The sequence below is a fragment of the Cyprinodon tularosa genome, unplaced genomic scaffold (genome assembly GCF_016077235.1).
Source record: "Cyprinodon tularosa strain WSP-4 unplaced genomic scaffold, ASM1607723v1 ctg343, whole genome shotgun sequence".
Lineage (NCBI taxonomy): Eukaryota > Metazoa > Chordata > Actinopteri > Cyprinodontiformes > Cyprinodontidae > Cyprinodon > Cyprinodon tularosa.
The window spans coordinates 1,109,743-1,126,362 of record NW_024039056.1 but is presented as its reverse complement, the minus strand read 5'-3'; the positions used below and the strand labels follow the sequence as shown (position 1 = coordinate 1,126,362).

Genomic DNA, 16,620 nt, shown 5'->3' with positions numbered 1-16,620 from the left:
CATAAAAATTTATTTTTCTTCTTCTGTTATTTGAGGACAAAACAAGGCCTTATTACTTTTTTAACATTATAAAAAAAAGAAGTTTATGGCCAAAATCAAGGTGTCAATATAGTTAACAAAAATAGTCACTTAATGGTAAAAAAATAAATAAAAATCAGAAGAGTGCTTCTATAGGAAATTATTAACAAACACTAACAAAACGAAACACATTTTTTCTTTTTTCTTTTTCAACATAACTCTCAAAACATCAATACTGATACAGGAGCTTAGATATTTTACTTTTAAACTTAACCAACAAACTTTTTAAATTACCCCTTTAACCTTTTTACTTAGCCTTTTGAGTATTTAACTTAAGTTGATAAGTATTTTCTTACTTAATTTACAGCAGGTACCATATTGCACATAGCAGGCAATTTTATTGCAATATTATTCATAATATTCTATATAGCCGTTTTACTCAGCTTTAAGACAAAGGTGGAGCTTGCAGACCCTTCGAACCAAATTTGACCTCACGATTTTGCCTTGTTTGCTACAAAGTGGTGTTTATATCCAAGTTAGCAAAAATTATAACTTTTCCAATAAAAGGTTAAGCTCTCCTGGCAGCTCAAGCAAAGCATGAGACAGATCTGGTTGCATCACTATATAGTGGTAGTTGTTTTTTGTTTTTTCAAAAAAACAGATGGAATATCTTTTAACTTGTGCAATATAGAATGTGCAATTACTATTTCATACCTGTGTAATAACCTGTTTCTCTATATTTGACACCCAGTGCAATAACCATATATATAAATATAAATATCCATCTATATAAACACCCATGTAAACACCCTGTGCAATAACACTGTATAATAATCCTGTAAAAAAAAAAAAAAAAAAGCTGTCACATGTGGATGCACTATATATACTGCATATATCCCATTAAACTTTTTCTTCCTTTGGCACATTCTTCTCCTTTCACTATAAGCTGATGTAATGATTACATTTCTCCACTGTTAGATCAATAAAGTCAATCAATCAATATCCTGCAATCAAATGTTTTAAACTTGAGGTATATCCTGAATTAAAAAGTCTAAAATCTGAGAATGTTATGATAAAAGGAAGAAGGGGCGGGGCCAACACAAGCACAGCAGAAACAGGAACAGCAACAGAGCCAAACAATACTAAAGTTGTGATTGCTCTGAAAAATGTCACCCATTCTCTTTTCATCCAAGTGTAACAGAAACTTGGGCACACCCAGCTTTTGAATAATTGGACTTGAATGTCATTGAGTTTGCCTCCAGGATTTTCTGACGCCACAGACTTTTTCTTTTGTAGCTAAAGCACTTGGAATGTTTTTATCAAAGCCTGAACCCTCTTCAAACTTGTGCAGTTTTTAAATATCCAGATTGAATTGCAGCACAATTGAATTGCAACACGATTGCAGTTGATAGTGTTGTCAAATTGTGTTTTTAAAATTAATTGACATTTATTCTTTGGAAAACCAATCTAGCCTGAAAAAGAAAACATAAGAAAAAGAAATCATAAAATGACCTGGATTATTATGATCTTCATGAAAAGGATTGGAAACCTATTTATTAGCTTAAGTTTCATTTTTATTATCATGAGATTTCCAAGCAAACTAATAGCACAGCCATTGGAAGCAAAGATCTTCCTCTACAATAAAAGACTACAGCAATAAAATATATTACAAACAACATTAAACTTAATTAGTCCCATAGTATTTAATTTCTGCGTTTTGAAATGCAGATGTATATCTCCCGGGAGTAGATCGGTTACTGATATCACCCCATCTTTAGTTACCTGACACCGCGGGGCTCTTTAGTGGTTTGTACACTCATGAAACATTGATGATCTGCAGGTTCAGGAGCTCTGAGCTCAGCAGTTTGCCATGAGAGGCAAAAGCAGCACCATGGGGACAGTTAGCGAACCTTTGAAATGTCCGGTCTGCCAAGATTTCTTCACAGAACCTGTGACGCTTCAGTGTGGACACGATTTCTGCCTCACCTGCATCCAAGCCGTCTGGGAAACAGATGAGTCAACCAACGGTCCTTTCTTTTGTCCAGAATGTCAGATATTCCTCCCTTCTGACCTCACTCTGGAGATAAACGCAGGACTGCAGCAAAAAGTGAAGGACTATACTGAAAATCAACAAAGAGCAGGAGCTGAGGCAGAACCTTCCTCACCTATCCAGTGTGATCATTGCATAGAGAAGCCGTCTGTGGCCATAAGGACCTGTTTGACCTGTGACGCTTCACTGTGCGAGGCCCATGCCCAGCTGCACCAACAGAGATCTGCTTTCAGGGAGCACACACTGGTGGATGTTACCAAGGATGTGCTGTCGCTGAAGTGCAGGGAGCACCGGGATGAGCTCAAGCTCTTTTGTATGGAGGAGAGGATCCCTGTGTGTTGTTTATGTGTTCTGGTTGGGGCCCACAAGGACCATAAGGCAGCACAACTTCATGAATCCAGTGTCGACTTAAGGGTGACATTTAACATTTATTGCTTCTGCTATCGTAACATATTTATTGTCTTTATAACAAGAAATGATTTCAAGAATGATTTAATACACAGTGATCACTATACAGTAGATGCATGTGAGGATGTTGTTAGAATGTTTGCATGTGAGGCATCGACTGCTACTGAAATCCTCCAACTGTATCTCCTCTTACTTTACCTGCTGGGGTCAACACAACAATACCGTGTATAGGAAAGGAAGGCCAGACAGCTGTGCCAGACATCATTACCCTAATGGATGTTGCAAGGCAAATATACAAATATAGCAATTGACAGTTCTCCATCACACTTCACTTCACTTTCACTTTATTTTTTTAGCAAATCCAACATTAAACAACAATATCAAAACAAAACAAAACCAACAATTTACCAAAAAAAAGGAATAGGCTGAAGCAAAGCTTATTATTGCCTACTCTGTTTGATACTTACAACCTTTACAACCTACCAGGTTCTTTACTGCGTATATAAATATACTAATCTACATTAGACATAAGATTTGATCATTTTACATTTTAAAGCCTTTTTAAAATTCACCAAGAAAGGACATAACTTTAAATCATCATTCAATTCATTCCACAGGGTTAGGGTTAACATATTAAAGAGGGAACATTTGCATGTGTCATGATCATTACAGGGGAAGAATTTGTGTATTTTTGTTCATTTCTGTGAGGGAGTCTATATTTCCACATCATTCCAGCAAAGGATTGTGGGATTCCTTATTGCTCCTTGTCAGGGAGCAGAGCACAATCAAAAAACCTCCAATCGTCAAGCATACACTGTAAGCCTTGGTGGGAGTGCACCCGCAGTCTCCATAATAAGTGCTATCCAGATAGTGATGGCAGTAGGGAAAAAGCTAAGGACCTCCAAACATCTCTGACCATCGTTAAGAGCTATATGGTTGCTCATAGTCCTTCGTGTGACCGGAAGTACAGGCACTGCCCACCTCACAGAGTTCAATGCAATATTTTGTGACATGCACTATGTGTGATAGAAGCAAATGTTCAAACCTTTGTATGTTTTGGAAGTTATAATAGAGGATTTTACAAAGACTTTTGTTTATTGTTATTATTTTCTGAAAGATTAAGCACAGCAGTCTGAACAGCAGTTTTCTAACTGGATAGTTTTCTTACTGTTGACCCAGTGAAATCATAGGAGTTGGAAAAGGAGCTAGGGGCAACAATTTGTATTTGGATTGAGCCTATATAGGAAGCATACAGGCTCATTTTTCTTTCCTCTTCCTTACTGCCTGTACTATTCGAACTTATCATGGTGGTCCAGAGGTGGCTAACCCAGGTCCAGAAAGTAAAAACCCTTACTTTTTTCCCCCATCCTTTCACTTAACCAGGTGATAAGACCCTCAGGTGATTAGTCTGCATTTTGGGGCTAGAAATTGCAAAAGGGTTGGAACTAATCTCATAACAGACATTTTACTTTCTGGACCTGGATTATCAACCTCAAATCCAGTTTGGAAAAATAATCCCTACACAATTTGATAATTTCAGACACTGCCATTATAGCCGCTGCTCCTCCACGTCGAGAGGAGCCAGTTGAGGTGGCTTGGGCATCTGTTTAGGATGCCTCCTGGACGCCTCCCTGGTGAGGTGTTCCGGGCACGTCCCACCGGGGGGTGGCCCCGGGGAAGACCCAGGACACGCTGGAGAGACTATGTTTCTCAGCTGGCCTGGGAACGCCTTGGGGTTCCTCCTGAAGAGCTGGAAGAAGTGGCTGGGGAGAGGGAAGTCTGGGCCTCCCTTCTTAAGCTGCTGCCCCCGCGACCCGACCCCGGATAAGCGGAGGAAGATGGATGGATGGATGGATGGATGGACTGCCATTATATTGGCCCGTTACTCCATATTATCCACCTGCTGGCCGGCTAGTTTAAGTTCACAAATCTCTAAAACAACATGTCAAATAAGTAATAGCATCAATTAAAAAGCAACCAATTATAAAATGTTTGAGAACTACTTAGTAAAGTGAGACTACTGCCAGTATACTTGTCTAGGATCTTTTCCATGGAGTTTGCATTAAAAAAAAAACAAACACCAGATTCGATGTTGCCACTTTAGTATAATATATGGAACGATATATTTGAAAACTATATACTGTAAGCATTTTTCACATGAGTGCACATGGGAAAATATCTTTTAAAGTACATGACAGCATTATTTTTAAAGCCCCACAAGTAAAACAATTGTTTTATTCTGTCTTCAGAGTGTGTTAGTGAATAATATGACCCAATTACTGAAGAGGAGAGAGGAAGCAGAGCACACCATTCAGGACTTGGAGTCGCTATATACACAAACTGTGGTACCGTCATTGTGAACTTATGATACACGTGTCTTTTCTCATGCACAAATCCTTGAGTTTATAAGATTTTAATTATTTTCCAGAAAGCCGCTGCAGATTTCCGAGAGAAAATCACAGACAAGTACAGCAGAATCCGTGTGGTTTTGGATGCTGATGAACGTCTGATGATGCAGATTATAGACGCAGAGGAGACGTACATGACGGACTGGCTCGAGGCCCAGAGGGGCATCACGGAAACTCAGATTAAAGAGATAGACAGATTAAGAGCCTCTCATAAAGCGCTTCTGCAGGAAACAAATGACCTGCAGTTCCTTCAGGTAAGTACATAAACCCACATGGTATATTATAGTAATCTTAAAATATGTCTCTCACCTGAAGTCTTCCCTTTTAGCCTAGTTTATCTTTTTTAAATAAGTTTTGTTTGAACACCCAGTGGACAAGCCAAGTGCCTTGTCTGGAAAAGTTTTAAAAATGAGCAATTGTTCCCTTTAACTGGCAAGCATAGTGGGATCTATATTGTTCATGGGGCTGTTTTAAAGGAGCACTGATATCAAAATCTTTAACATCACCTCATTTTAAAATAGCTGATATTGGCAGACATGGTTGTTTTAAACTGAAAACAGTCCCAAAGTGACATTAAGAGAAGATAAAGTTGCGTGATAATAAAATGATTCTTCAAAGGAGCAATCTTGCCAGAAATCTCCCCCGTTTGTCAGAGTATTTTTGTTCTCTTAAAGGAGAGTCGTCAAAATAATGACAATAATGGCCCTGACAATGGATCTAAATTTCTGACAGAAAATGTGTTTAATCTAAGCAGAGATACTGTGATAAGCAACATACATAATGGACGTTTTTATTTGCACATTCCTTTATTTTATTTTATTTTTTTGTGAACTTCCTCGTCTTTATTTCTGCTTTATTTTGTGAAAGGCCCTAAAAGTAAGATTTATAAAAACCCATGTTGTATTAATTTTTTTAACAGCAAGCAAGTTCACAGAATCTTTGGTGAGTATGTCGTTATACATTCCATGAAATCTGTACTTTTTGGTGCATTTAGGGTTTAATGTTTATCTTTATTAATTTGATTATCTTTTGATATATATTTTTCCCCAGTGATCCTTTGGATTTTTCTCCTGTAAAGCCAGTAAACAGGGATCTTTGTGACCATGAAAAGCTAAAAACAGTTGAGAGGCTCGTTGATGACCTCTCACTAGCTCTTTCACAACACCTTCCTCGAATGTGGTCATGTCAGTGTTTAATTTAAATTTTTTCTGAACAAATCATCAAATAAACAAATGATCTACTATTTGATGGAGTGTTTACTGTAGTTCTTTTTTCTTTTACTGCAGATCTAAGTTCACCTGCTTTAGATCCAAAAACAGCCCATCCGAAGCTGGAAATATCTCCAGATAAAAAACAAGTTTTCTGGAGATGCCATCCTGTTGGTGATGGACTGACCCCTGAGCCGTATGACTCCCAGTACAGTGTTTTAGCTCAGGAGAGCTTTACTGATGGCCAGCATTACTGGGAGGTGATTGTCCAGGAGAAACCTTTCTGGATGATTGGTGTCACCACAGGTTTGGTCACTGAAACAAAACCTCCTCCTCAGAATTCCTCCAGTCTGAAGGTGAACAACGCATCCTGGTGCATCTACCATGGAGATGGACAGTACCTGGCTTGTCATGACACACGAGAGAAGCAGCTTTCAGTAGCAAAGAGAGTCAGGAAGCTGGGAATACTGGCTAATATCCAGACGGGGGAGCTGTCATTCTACGATGCTGATGCATTGACTCTGCTTCACACTTTCCGTATGCAGTGCACAGAGCCTCTTTACCCCATGTTTAACCCGTGCATTGATATGAATGGGATCAACAGGCAGCCACTCACTTTGTTTAGCATTAAGGATCCCTGGAATTAGGAGGAAAATGAAAAATGAATACCAGACAGCTCTGAAACCGGGAATATCTACAAAATAAAAAAATATGTTATGTGTTTATCATTCAGTTTAGCAATTGCCTGTAAAGCTGCATAGAAATAAATATTTGCATGGATAAAATTGATCTATCTATCTCAGTGTTTGTTAGAAGGTAGAGTATAGGCTATTTTACCTTACCATAATTATGTATAACTCTTATATTATTACAATCCTTTTATTGAGTAGTTATAGGACGTTTGATAGAAGGTGAACATGCTTGGAGTATACTGTGCAAGTCCAACCTTTCTTGTCACTGTCCTATTTAATGGTGCCTTGAGAAAGTATCCATACCCACTGCGGTTTTCTATATGTTATCGTATCCTAATTGCAAATTGGAAAAAAGATATTGATGGTATTCAGAAAATCTGAGAACTTTGCACTTGTGTTGAAATTCCCCAAGTCAAAACGATATTAAATAAATTTTTACAAAAGTTAAAGCTGCAGAGTTTTATTTTTGGATCTAAGTTATCCCATTATATCTCTAACTGCACGGTGAATCATCATGCTGCATGGTGAACTTTTGTCCCACTTTGAAGTCTTTTGCAACCTTCATGGATTTGATGAAACGACTCTATTTGTTCTATAGAAATATTGACCAGAACCTAGTACTGTATGTCAACTCCATCTGTGTATCTTAATCTGTCTTATTTTATGTATTTTTTTTTTATCTTGAGCCGGACCCCCTCATGTCTCCTGTTTTACTTTGAATTGTGAAGTCTTCAGCGCTTTGAACTGATTGAATGTGATTGGCTTTGGACATGTCTTTGCACAGTGTACTTTAGTATGTATGTGTGCTCAACCCCTGCAAAACAAATTCACCCATGGGTATAAATAAAGTAACATTAAACCTTGAACTCAAACAGGTGTTCTTCCAGCATCTCTAATACAGCTGCATTAGCTCCGTCAATCATTCCATCAACTTTGACCAGCTTCCTTGTCCCTGAAGAAGAAAAGTATCACAGTATGATGTTTTTGACATTGACAAGAGATGATCCCACTTGAGTGGTGGATCTCTGCAGCTCCCCCGGAGTTTTCCTGAGTCCCCACAGCTTAATCATTGACCTGTATGTGTTCCTTGGTCATGATGTATTTTTAACTTATAATTTTGTTTTGTTTTTACAAGCACTTATGACCTAATAGAACTGATGCAATGACTGAGAATAAATCGCACACATTAATTACTCTGGTCTTATTAGGGGCATCAGTTGGCTTTCAATATAAATGCATACCACACTTCTCAGATGCTTCAATAAACTATTATTAATAACTTGTTTATCTATTCAACTGAACCCCTCAAAATATAAAATATAAGTGTTAAGGGCTAACACTCAGTGTTATTAGTAGGAATGCCCTACTTCAGGGCCCTGTGGTAAACTCTTTTCCACGGTTAAAGCTCTCCAGCCCTTATTTGTTCACCTTGTTGTGGTGCATTGCAGAGACCAGATGGATCATGAATAAACTACTCACCTATAAACTAGTTCATTGTGTAACTGTGTTCCCAGTTCATCAGTCCACAGAGGAAAAGCATGCCTTCAGTCTCAGATGTCAGTGGCCTTACAGCAAGAGGCTCACCAGGCAAAATCGAATTACATCAACAGTTAACTGTGTTGAAATTCCATTAGACCTATTTAATTTTAGCCATTATTCTCACAATTTCAAAAATTTGGATAAATGAGGACTAAGATTACCCAGGATTTTAACAAGTTCATGGTCAGAAAAAAACATTTTATGACTAAAGGAAACCCATGCTGAGTGTTCCTGACTGTAGGTATGGGCATGTTTAGAAAACCTGGTCATTTCCTAAACTGTAAAGACTGACTTAAATCTGCATGATTTTAATTGTAGGCTTTCTTGTCTTTTACATTTTTAAGAGCGGCACCTGTATCATGTCATATTTCTACCTTATGGAATTGTAAAGCCAGTTTTTAAGTAACTGAGTATTGATATCTGTGGATCTGTTTATCTAGCAGGGATCATTGGGTTGCCAAATTAAATAATGTAATAAAATTGTAATTTCTTTCTGTTTGTTTAGTTTATGCAATTATAAAAAGAAGAAATGAATTTCTGCTGTTTCAGAGATAAAAACTCACACTGTACATGGTGGAGGTGTTCATGGTGTTTCTCCTTTTGGAGTGGCTGTAAGAAATGAGTGTCTGTGACAGATCTAAACACACAGAAAGTCCTAGATAACTACCGGTAAATAAAATGTCCCAGAAAATCCAAGCAGCTTAAACGAGATACATAATCTTATTCTGCTTTTATTTTTGAAATTCTAAATCAAAGTCAAATGTTCTAATTCAATAGATTAAAACAAAAAATTTCAGGAAAGAGATTTTCCTTCACTGATACTAATTTTTATTTTTCCCCAAAAAAATCTCTCCAAGAACTACAGTATATAATATAGAAAAAAATATGCACGGTATTTTCTTTAATAGCTTTCATTGTTTAAACATATCATAGAATCAAAGTAAATAAAAGATAATTCCCATGTCAGGTTAAAGCTTATTCTAATAAGTAATACAGTTTCTGTAGACTTAATAAATGTGCATGTCAGTTAGTACTTTGTGTATAAACTGAAAATGGAGTTTTTTTGTTTGTTTTTTTTAGCTTAGATGCATAAAAAAAGAAAACAACAAAATTGACATGTTTTAGTGCTTGGTCTGTAGATCAAATAAACAACCAATCAGAGGAAAACAGTCCACAACAAATCTCTGGTCAATTATTTGAATTTATTTTACCTAACATGTTCAAAAGTGAAAGGATAGGAAACAGAAGCAGGAGCCTGGCACTTTATCCACGAGGGAACACTGGGGTGTAACTTTACATTATCGAGAGGAAATATAAGAGAAAAATGTTTGGAGGAGATTAGGTCTTTCTTTTAGCTACCGGTATGTTAAATCATGGCAGGTAAGAAATAACAGAAACACACAGGCAGGTTCATCACAACTATCCTAAGGTTATCTAAGGAAATGCTTGAGTCTTTGACTTGATCCAATCAAGGAAATGAGTGACTCTTGCATAAACTCCTGGTTTGTTTTTCTTTCCGCACTGGTCTCCCCAGCTCACCACACCATAAACAACACTGGTGTTATTCTCCTTGCAAGTCAGTGGACCTCCAGAATCTCCCTGAAACAAGAGATTTATAGAAATTAGAATAAAAGAGAACACAATAATTCTTAATAAAATAAAACAAGATTGAAAACAAACCAAAAAAAAAAAAAGCTGTTTTTGACTAAAGTCATAAGATGACTCACCTGGCAGGAATCAACTCCCCCTTGTAGATGTCCAGCACAGAACATGCTATTATCCAGGACCTTACCATAAATTTCGGGCTCAGAGCACTTTGCCTGATTAATAAGTAGAACATTGGCCTCCAACAGGTGATTGGTGCCATACTCTGCTGCAGATTTAATTGATCAAACATCAGCACAAATTAAATGTTGTAGTAAACAGTGGACCACGTTATGTAATAAGCTTGCATACATACAGTCCTCAGTGGCTCCCCATCCAGAAATGGTGCACTCCATCCCATCGGGGAGTTGGCCACTTGGTAGACAAGCGGTTTTTACATACTGGGTCTCATTTGCGCAAAATCCATCTGTCCCCTTTAGCCTTAACAAAGCTAAAAAATAAAAAAAATCCAATTAATGTTTAAAAATTTAAACTGAAAGTTAAGTTAGATTTGTGCAGTATACAAGTTATTACTTAAATTTTAAATTTAACTATTTATATCATATTAGAAATGTTCCCAAACAGTTTAATAATTGTAAGTTAGGGTTAAGCAAGGAGTCAAAAACTCAACTACAAAGAGGATCATGGCCATTAAAATTTATCATGCGAAAAAATGCACTCTTTCAGCTGTCTATAAAACTAAAACACGTGCCAAACTCACTAGTCAGTACTTGCTGTCTTCAAACCTTTGTCGGCACGTTTACCAAAGTTAATGAGCAGAAAAAATAAATGCTTTTTCTCTGTTTATGAGCTAAATGTGGGAAAGAAAAGCTGACTGCTGTTTTATTATATGTTGCACGAAAACTGATTGCAGACTGACTAATAAAGTCTGAGGCAGTGTCCTCATTTTGAGAATACACACTACCACACCAAAATACATAGTATAAATTAGAAATTCAGATTCTCTGGCTTATAGTGGGATACTTCAGTGACACAGTGCAGGAAAGTGAGCCTGTAAGCGGGATGAATTATCGGGAAATTTGTTATTTCACAAACTCATGAAAAAACAAAAAGATGCATTAGCCCTGGTATAGAAATCTTTTCAAACAGTGAAATGCAGTGACATGCATCGACGAGTCGACCAGAAGCAAGAAGATGAAGTCTCAGGTCTTTAAATAAGTGCCCTTACCTCTCTTCACAGAGTGCCTTTTTATTAGGTTTTCAAATTGTTACTTTTGAATCTTGGTTTTATTAGATTGAAATCTAGTCTTTAATATTATGGCTCATGTCTGTTTTGGACTTGTGTTCATCTTAAGCTCAACAGAGCTTAAATGGGACATTATTGCTGTTTAGAAAATGATGCGTATCATGGAAGAAACACAGCTCCTAGTTTTACCTATGTCATTAAAAACAGCAGCAGAAGTCTCCCTGTAGTTTTCATGCACAATTGCATTTTCAACTTTAATGACTTGTGCAGATGGATCAGTCATATCCAGTGACAGGGTACCCATCACCACCTGCATATCTTTGTTTTGTTCTCTGTGGAAAAACAACATGAAAGGAAAGAAAAGAATGACAGTTATCTAAATTCCTCTGATTTGAGCCTAGTCCACACAAAGAGGAACACAGTATAGTTTGATACAGTAGTTTTATAGTTTTAAACTGTTTCCACTCATGATCCTGATTTAAAAAAATATTTTATGATCTCCAAAAACACTGCATTTGTGTAAATAAATGGCTTAAATCACTAAATTGTCACTTACATGCAGTGGGCAGCGGTCAGAACCCAGCAGCTCTCAATCAGAACTCCTCCACAGACGTGACTGTATTGAACATTGGAGTTCTTCGGTTTCTGCTGCAAAGAAACTTGCCAGGGAATTGCCCCAGGACTGACTTTCAGACCCCCAAAGATTCGGGTTAGGGCCCTTTTCGGTTGAGGTATGCCACAAGTTTCGAACTGTTTTGGAGTGGGAGACGGAGTTAAGACAATAGCGGGGTTTGTAGGGACAACTGAAGTCTCTTCGGACGGCTGTGGGGCCTTGGTGGTCGGCTGTGGAGCTTTAGTAGTAGATGGTGGTGGCTCAACAGTAGCAGGTTCACCTGAAAATTCAAACAGATGGTTTTATAACAGATTTTTAACCTTAAAGTCAGAGTTATGAAGTTCCCAAGAGCTTTAGTCACTGACCTGTCGGTTGATCACATTGACTCACATCACAATAGTCCCACAACAGTTTTCGTCCTCTTCTGAAAAAACACCAGGGCTTTGGTTCCCCATCTGGGTTTCTGTGAGATGAAAATATAATCTAAGTAACCATTGGTCTGTCATGATTTCCGTAACTGGAACACACTTCTGTCATTTTTCTCTGACCGACAGAGGTTGTGAGGCCCCAGCCCATCTTTGTTGTCAAATGAGTTGAAGGGATCAGCTCCATTTTCCAGGATAAAGTGGGAATTCCAGTAGAGGCAATCATGGCCATCCTCTGTTTCGCTCACATTCCCCCGGTAGGTCTCTCCATCACCCACATAACAGTCGTTCGGACCTAAGAGATACCCAGTGTCTTAAAGAAGTACATATCTCAAATATTGTGACTATATTCCGATTTTATGTTTTTGCCAACTTCCTTAAACAAAGCCAGAATGCTACTAGAGGGTCTGTGAATTTCCAGATTTACAGTTTGATTCAAGTTGTGACTTTGTCTCTGATATTATCACTCATGAATATGGTTTGAACTAAACCATCAAATCGTAGTTTTGACCTTGTACTTTTTTTATTTTTTGAGTTTTGGTGCTGGAATAACCTAATTCACTCTGCTGATTGTGTGAACAGCTTTGCCTGCAGCTGCCCAAAAAAACGACAAGTTGTTTCACTGCTCAAACTGCCTATCAATACCTGCCCCTCAGTCAGTCTCTGCCAGACTGTCTCACCGCCCCCTTAAGTCTATTCCCAGTATTGGGGAACATTGCCAAAAACCAAATGCAATGAGTCACACACCGATCTTCACACACTTGATCTGCCTTGTTGAATTTGCATCAAAGCACCCGTCCCCCCTTTATCTAACTAGGTTAGTTGAATTACTGAGGTGCTACAATGCGGCATTGTTAATGCATTTGTAAAGTAATCGTCACAAGCTCAATTAAGTTACATTGTTTTTACGGTATTTATCATTGTATTTGTATCTCCAGCTATTTTTCGAACGGACATTAATTAATGTATTGACCTTGGTTCTCCCTTAAAAAACCCTTTATAAGGACTCTTAGAACCTTTTTTTTTCTCTTTCCTTCAAAACTAGTCATTTAGTCTATCTTGTGTTTATTTTCTAATAGCGAATAGTGTTTTGCATAGATGTTAGATTTCTGTAATCCTGAATTATTAGAATAAAGACATTGTGGTTTTAACCTGCAGTCGCTGTGATTTGTACAGCGAATGGTTGATCACTCAGGACAGAATCACCCTCCTTTTGGTGACAGTTGAATAAACAGAGATAAATAGTTCTTTGAATGATAATTATTAGCTCTGCTGATAGTCTAACCTAAGTCACTCAGTGGGAATAACTGGATTTAACAGCCGATTTTATCAGGTGCCACCCAGATGTGAAAGGCCCAAAATCCTGGTAAGTCAGCATAGTTATAGTTTACCTCAAATTTTGAATAAGTTAATTAATTAACTACAACTCCAGTTCTAGTTAATCATTTATTTGTAATATACAGGATATATTATTGCATAACACCAGTGATTTAGTGCACCGGCTGCTTCCCTTGTGCTTCCCTGTGCTTGACCTTCTCATCAGCTACTGTGGCAGTTCTTTTCTTCTACCAACTTAAGTCAGTCCTCTTCAAATCATTTTGTAAACCAATTTTAGCAAAACACAATGTCTGATTGAATTAACACCTGTCTCTCAGTCAGTGCCTGCCAGATTGTCTTGTTGCCTGCATGAGTCTATTCCAAGACACTGGGAATAGACTCATGTCTGGGATACCAGAAGAGGGGAGTTTCTGTTTATTTTTAAGTACTAATTTCTAAACTTGGACTTAGTTACTATTCATATAAAGACAGTGATATAGAAGTGCAGTATTCACCAACATGACAGAATCGTCCTCGGAACCCTTCTGAGCACTGACAGTCAAAGTCATTGCCATCCTGGATGCACTGGCCACCATTTCGGCATGGATTTGGCTCACACACAGAATCTGCACAGAAACAAAAAATAAATAAAATAAAAAATAAACAAAATATTATTTTATTTATATTATTTTGAAGATGTGGTTTGTTTGTCCCTTACATCGCTTGCAGTCTGGAGGCTGGAATGGGTATTTGCATTTGCACTCATAGTAAGGAGGGGTTGAAGTCAGCACACACTCGCCCCTTCCACAAACACCTCTCCTGCACACTCTAGGGCCTAGAACAATGAACACAAACATTAGTACATTTGATAGCTTGTGTGTGACAATGACAGGAGAGATTTAATAGGAAGAAGATGGCAAATTCCTCCAACCTTTCTCACAATTCCTCCCCCTAAATGGCTTGGGGCATTCACATTTGTACCCTCTTCTGCGTTTTTCTTTGCACACACCATTGTTGAGGCAGGGATTGGGTGTACACTCGCCTGACAAATAAGATGAAAGGAGGTGTAATGGTACTATAATAGACTATCTACCATGGCACAACTTAATAAACAAAAATCAGTTGGAAAACATCCTCATACCATCCAAATCCTGAAGTTCAAAAAGCCAGTCTGAATTCAACGTCTCATCATCCTCATCATCTTCACTTCCATCGCCGAAGAAGATGTCTAAAAAATGTTTATTCAGATTTGAAAAAAAATATTTGTTATGGGTTTTTTTTTTTAATAGTCTGAATCTTACAATAAAAATAAACTCTGACCTTCAATTATGTCTTCAAACTTATACTTTTTTTTTTCGCGCCCACGGTGTCTTGGAGGTCCACGTCTGTCTCCATGTTTGTCTTTGTGTTTGGGTTTTGACTGATTAATAACAAAATTACAGAAATTTGTTAAAACATTTGATAAATAATTTAACTTACCTGATTAAATGGTTTTAAAATGAACAAACTTAATAGACTAAAACTAACTGAATTTCTGAAAAGTACGACAGAATTACCTCATAAGTATTGCTTAGTTGTAAATAAGAGAAAAGCATTTACATACTGGCCTATTTCAGGATAATATATGCAGGGAATACTCACTTCTGTGGGTATAAGGAACACAGCCAAGAAGAGGCAAAGGAGAAGCAGCTTCAGTTTCATGATGGCACAGCACCAGCCAATGTCCAGGAAGACAAAATGAGACTGTGCTGAGGTGCAGAGAAAGCTCACTTTTTGTAAAATCTCATACAAGGACACTAACCTTTGGAACTTCAGCTTTGTCTGGCACAAATCCATATTGTTCAGTCATTTTTTACATCAAACAGACAATAGTGTGCCTTCAAGGTTACCCACAATGATATAAGGATATGGCTGAAAATTGTTCTGAAAATTGCCATTTTAGTTTAATTTATCTAATTATTGAAGATGTTTTACATTAGAAATGATTAAATGATAAGACTAAAACCCACTCATCATTGCATCACAGAGGTTCAGAGAACATGTTTGCTAAAAGCTCAGTGTTTGCTTGCATGTAGACTTTGGATCAAATTCACTTGTTACATAGAAATGTTGAACATATGTATTTCTACAGCGGTATATAAATAAATCAGAATAAAAATGAAAAGTAGATTTCTTTTATAAATTTATTTGAACACATCTAAAGATTTAATTGAAGTAATATATACCACAGATTTTTAGAGTTCAAGTGTTTATTTCTAATTGTGACTTAAATTTACTGAAGACCCAAAATATTCAGCCACAAAATATCAGAATATGAATGCAAAAACAGAATGTGGCATATATATGAGAGGATTTTTAATACAACTTTAAAAAGAGACAACTATAAATTCTGTTTTTTCAGCTAAAATAAAAAAAAAAAATTTAAATTCTAAAATGAAGTTACCAAAATGAATTTACATTTCCTTGTATTAAATTGGCATATATGGCACAATAGAAGATTTTCATTTGCACAGCAACTGTAGGCCTTTCAATGCACCCTCTGATTTAGATTAATTACTAATGTATTAACAGGTCCTCAGATTCATGGAAGTAATAAAAAATGACATCAACAATCAGAAAATCTGAAAGAAAATAGATAAAAGATTAACTGAGTGAGTAAACATGTAAATGGTATTGCATGAATCAAGGGTAAAAAAAAAAAGCAAACAGCATAGTCCTATATGTAAAAACTAGCACAAAGTAAAGAAAAAGTGAAAGAGCATCATCTATTTTGATTAACCACATTTTCAGTTTAATTCATTAGCATGGTGACTGTTTAATATGAAGAATCAATATATCACCTACACAGAAGCTAGATGACCCAAGTAGAATAGACCAAAGATCTTAAAAAGTAAAACCATGAACTAAACTAAAAATGCTTTGATCTAAAAAAAAAAAAAAAAAAAAAAAATTTTAAAACATAGTAATTGACCCCCCCCCCCCCCCCCCCCCCCCCCCCCCCCCAGAGTTTTATTGTCATTCCACTGCCACCCTCTGCATTTAACCCATCCCCATAATGACACTTAACTTTCTGCTTCTGAATGCAGACAAA

The 16,620-nt window shown here is 37.1% G+C and overlaps 3 protein-coding genes across 3 annotated transcripts; 2 read left to right on the top strand and 1 right to left on the bottom strand.

The window, feature by feature from the left end:
* Positions 1 to 1,900: 1,900 nt before the first annotated feature.
* On the top strand, positions 1,901 to 5,830 carry LOC119789686 (E3 ubiquitin/ISG15 ligase TRIM25-like). The gene is made up of 4 exons (XM_038294721.1): positions 1,901 to 2,482; positions 4,726 to 4,821; positions 4,905 to 5,138; positions 5,804 to 5,830. Exons 1-4 carry the CDS (start codon positions 1,910 to 1,912, stop codon positions 5,828 to 5,830), a joined length of 930 nt encoding a protein of 309 aa, XP_038150649.1. The 5' UTR covers positions 1,901 to 1,909.
* LOC119789673 (tripartite motif-containing protein 14-like) lies at positions 5,758 to 6,797 on the top strand. Its single transcript, XM_038294673.1, has 2 exons — positions 5,758 to 6,068; positions 6,171 to 6,797. The coding sequence occupies exons 1-2, from the start codon at positions 6,059 to 6,061 to the stop codon at positions 6,737 to 6,739; spliced, it is 579 nt and encodes a 192-aa protein (XP_038150601.1). The 5' UTR covers positions 5,758 to 6,058; the 3' UTR covers positions 6,740 to 6,797.
* A 2,709-nt stretch (positions 6,798 to 9,506) lies between these two features.
* Positions 9,507 to 15,324, bottom strand: habp2 (hyaluronan binding protein 2). The gene is made up of 13 exons (XM_038294746.1): positions 15,171 to 15,324; positions 14,850 to 14,949; positions 14,671 to 14,757; positions 14,461 to 14,571; positions 14,248 to 14,364; positions 14,045 to 14,155; positions 12,336 to 12,507; positions 12,153 to 12,250; positions 11,731 to 12,067; positions 11,364 to 11,506; positions 10,284 to 10,418; positions 10,051 to 10,196; positions 9,507 to 9,922 (listed from the first exon to the last, which is right to left on the bottom strand). Exons 1-13 carry the CDS (start codon positions 15,228 to 15,230, stop codon positions 9,758 to 9,760), a joined length of 1,782 nt encoding a protein of 593 aa, XP_038150674.1. The 5' UTR covers positions 15,231 to 15,324; the 3' UTR covers positions 9,507 to 9,757.
* Between the last annotated feature and the right edge of the window lie 1,296 nt (positions 15,325 to 16,620).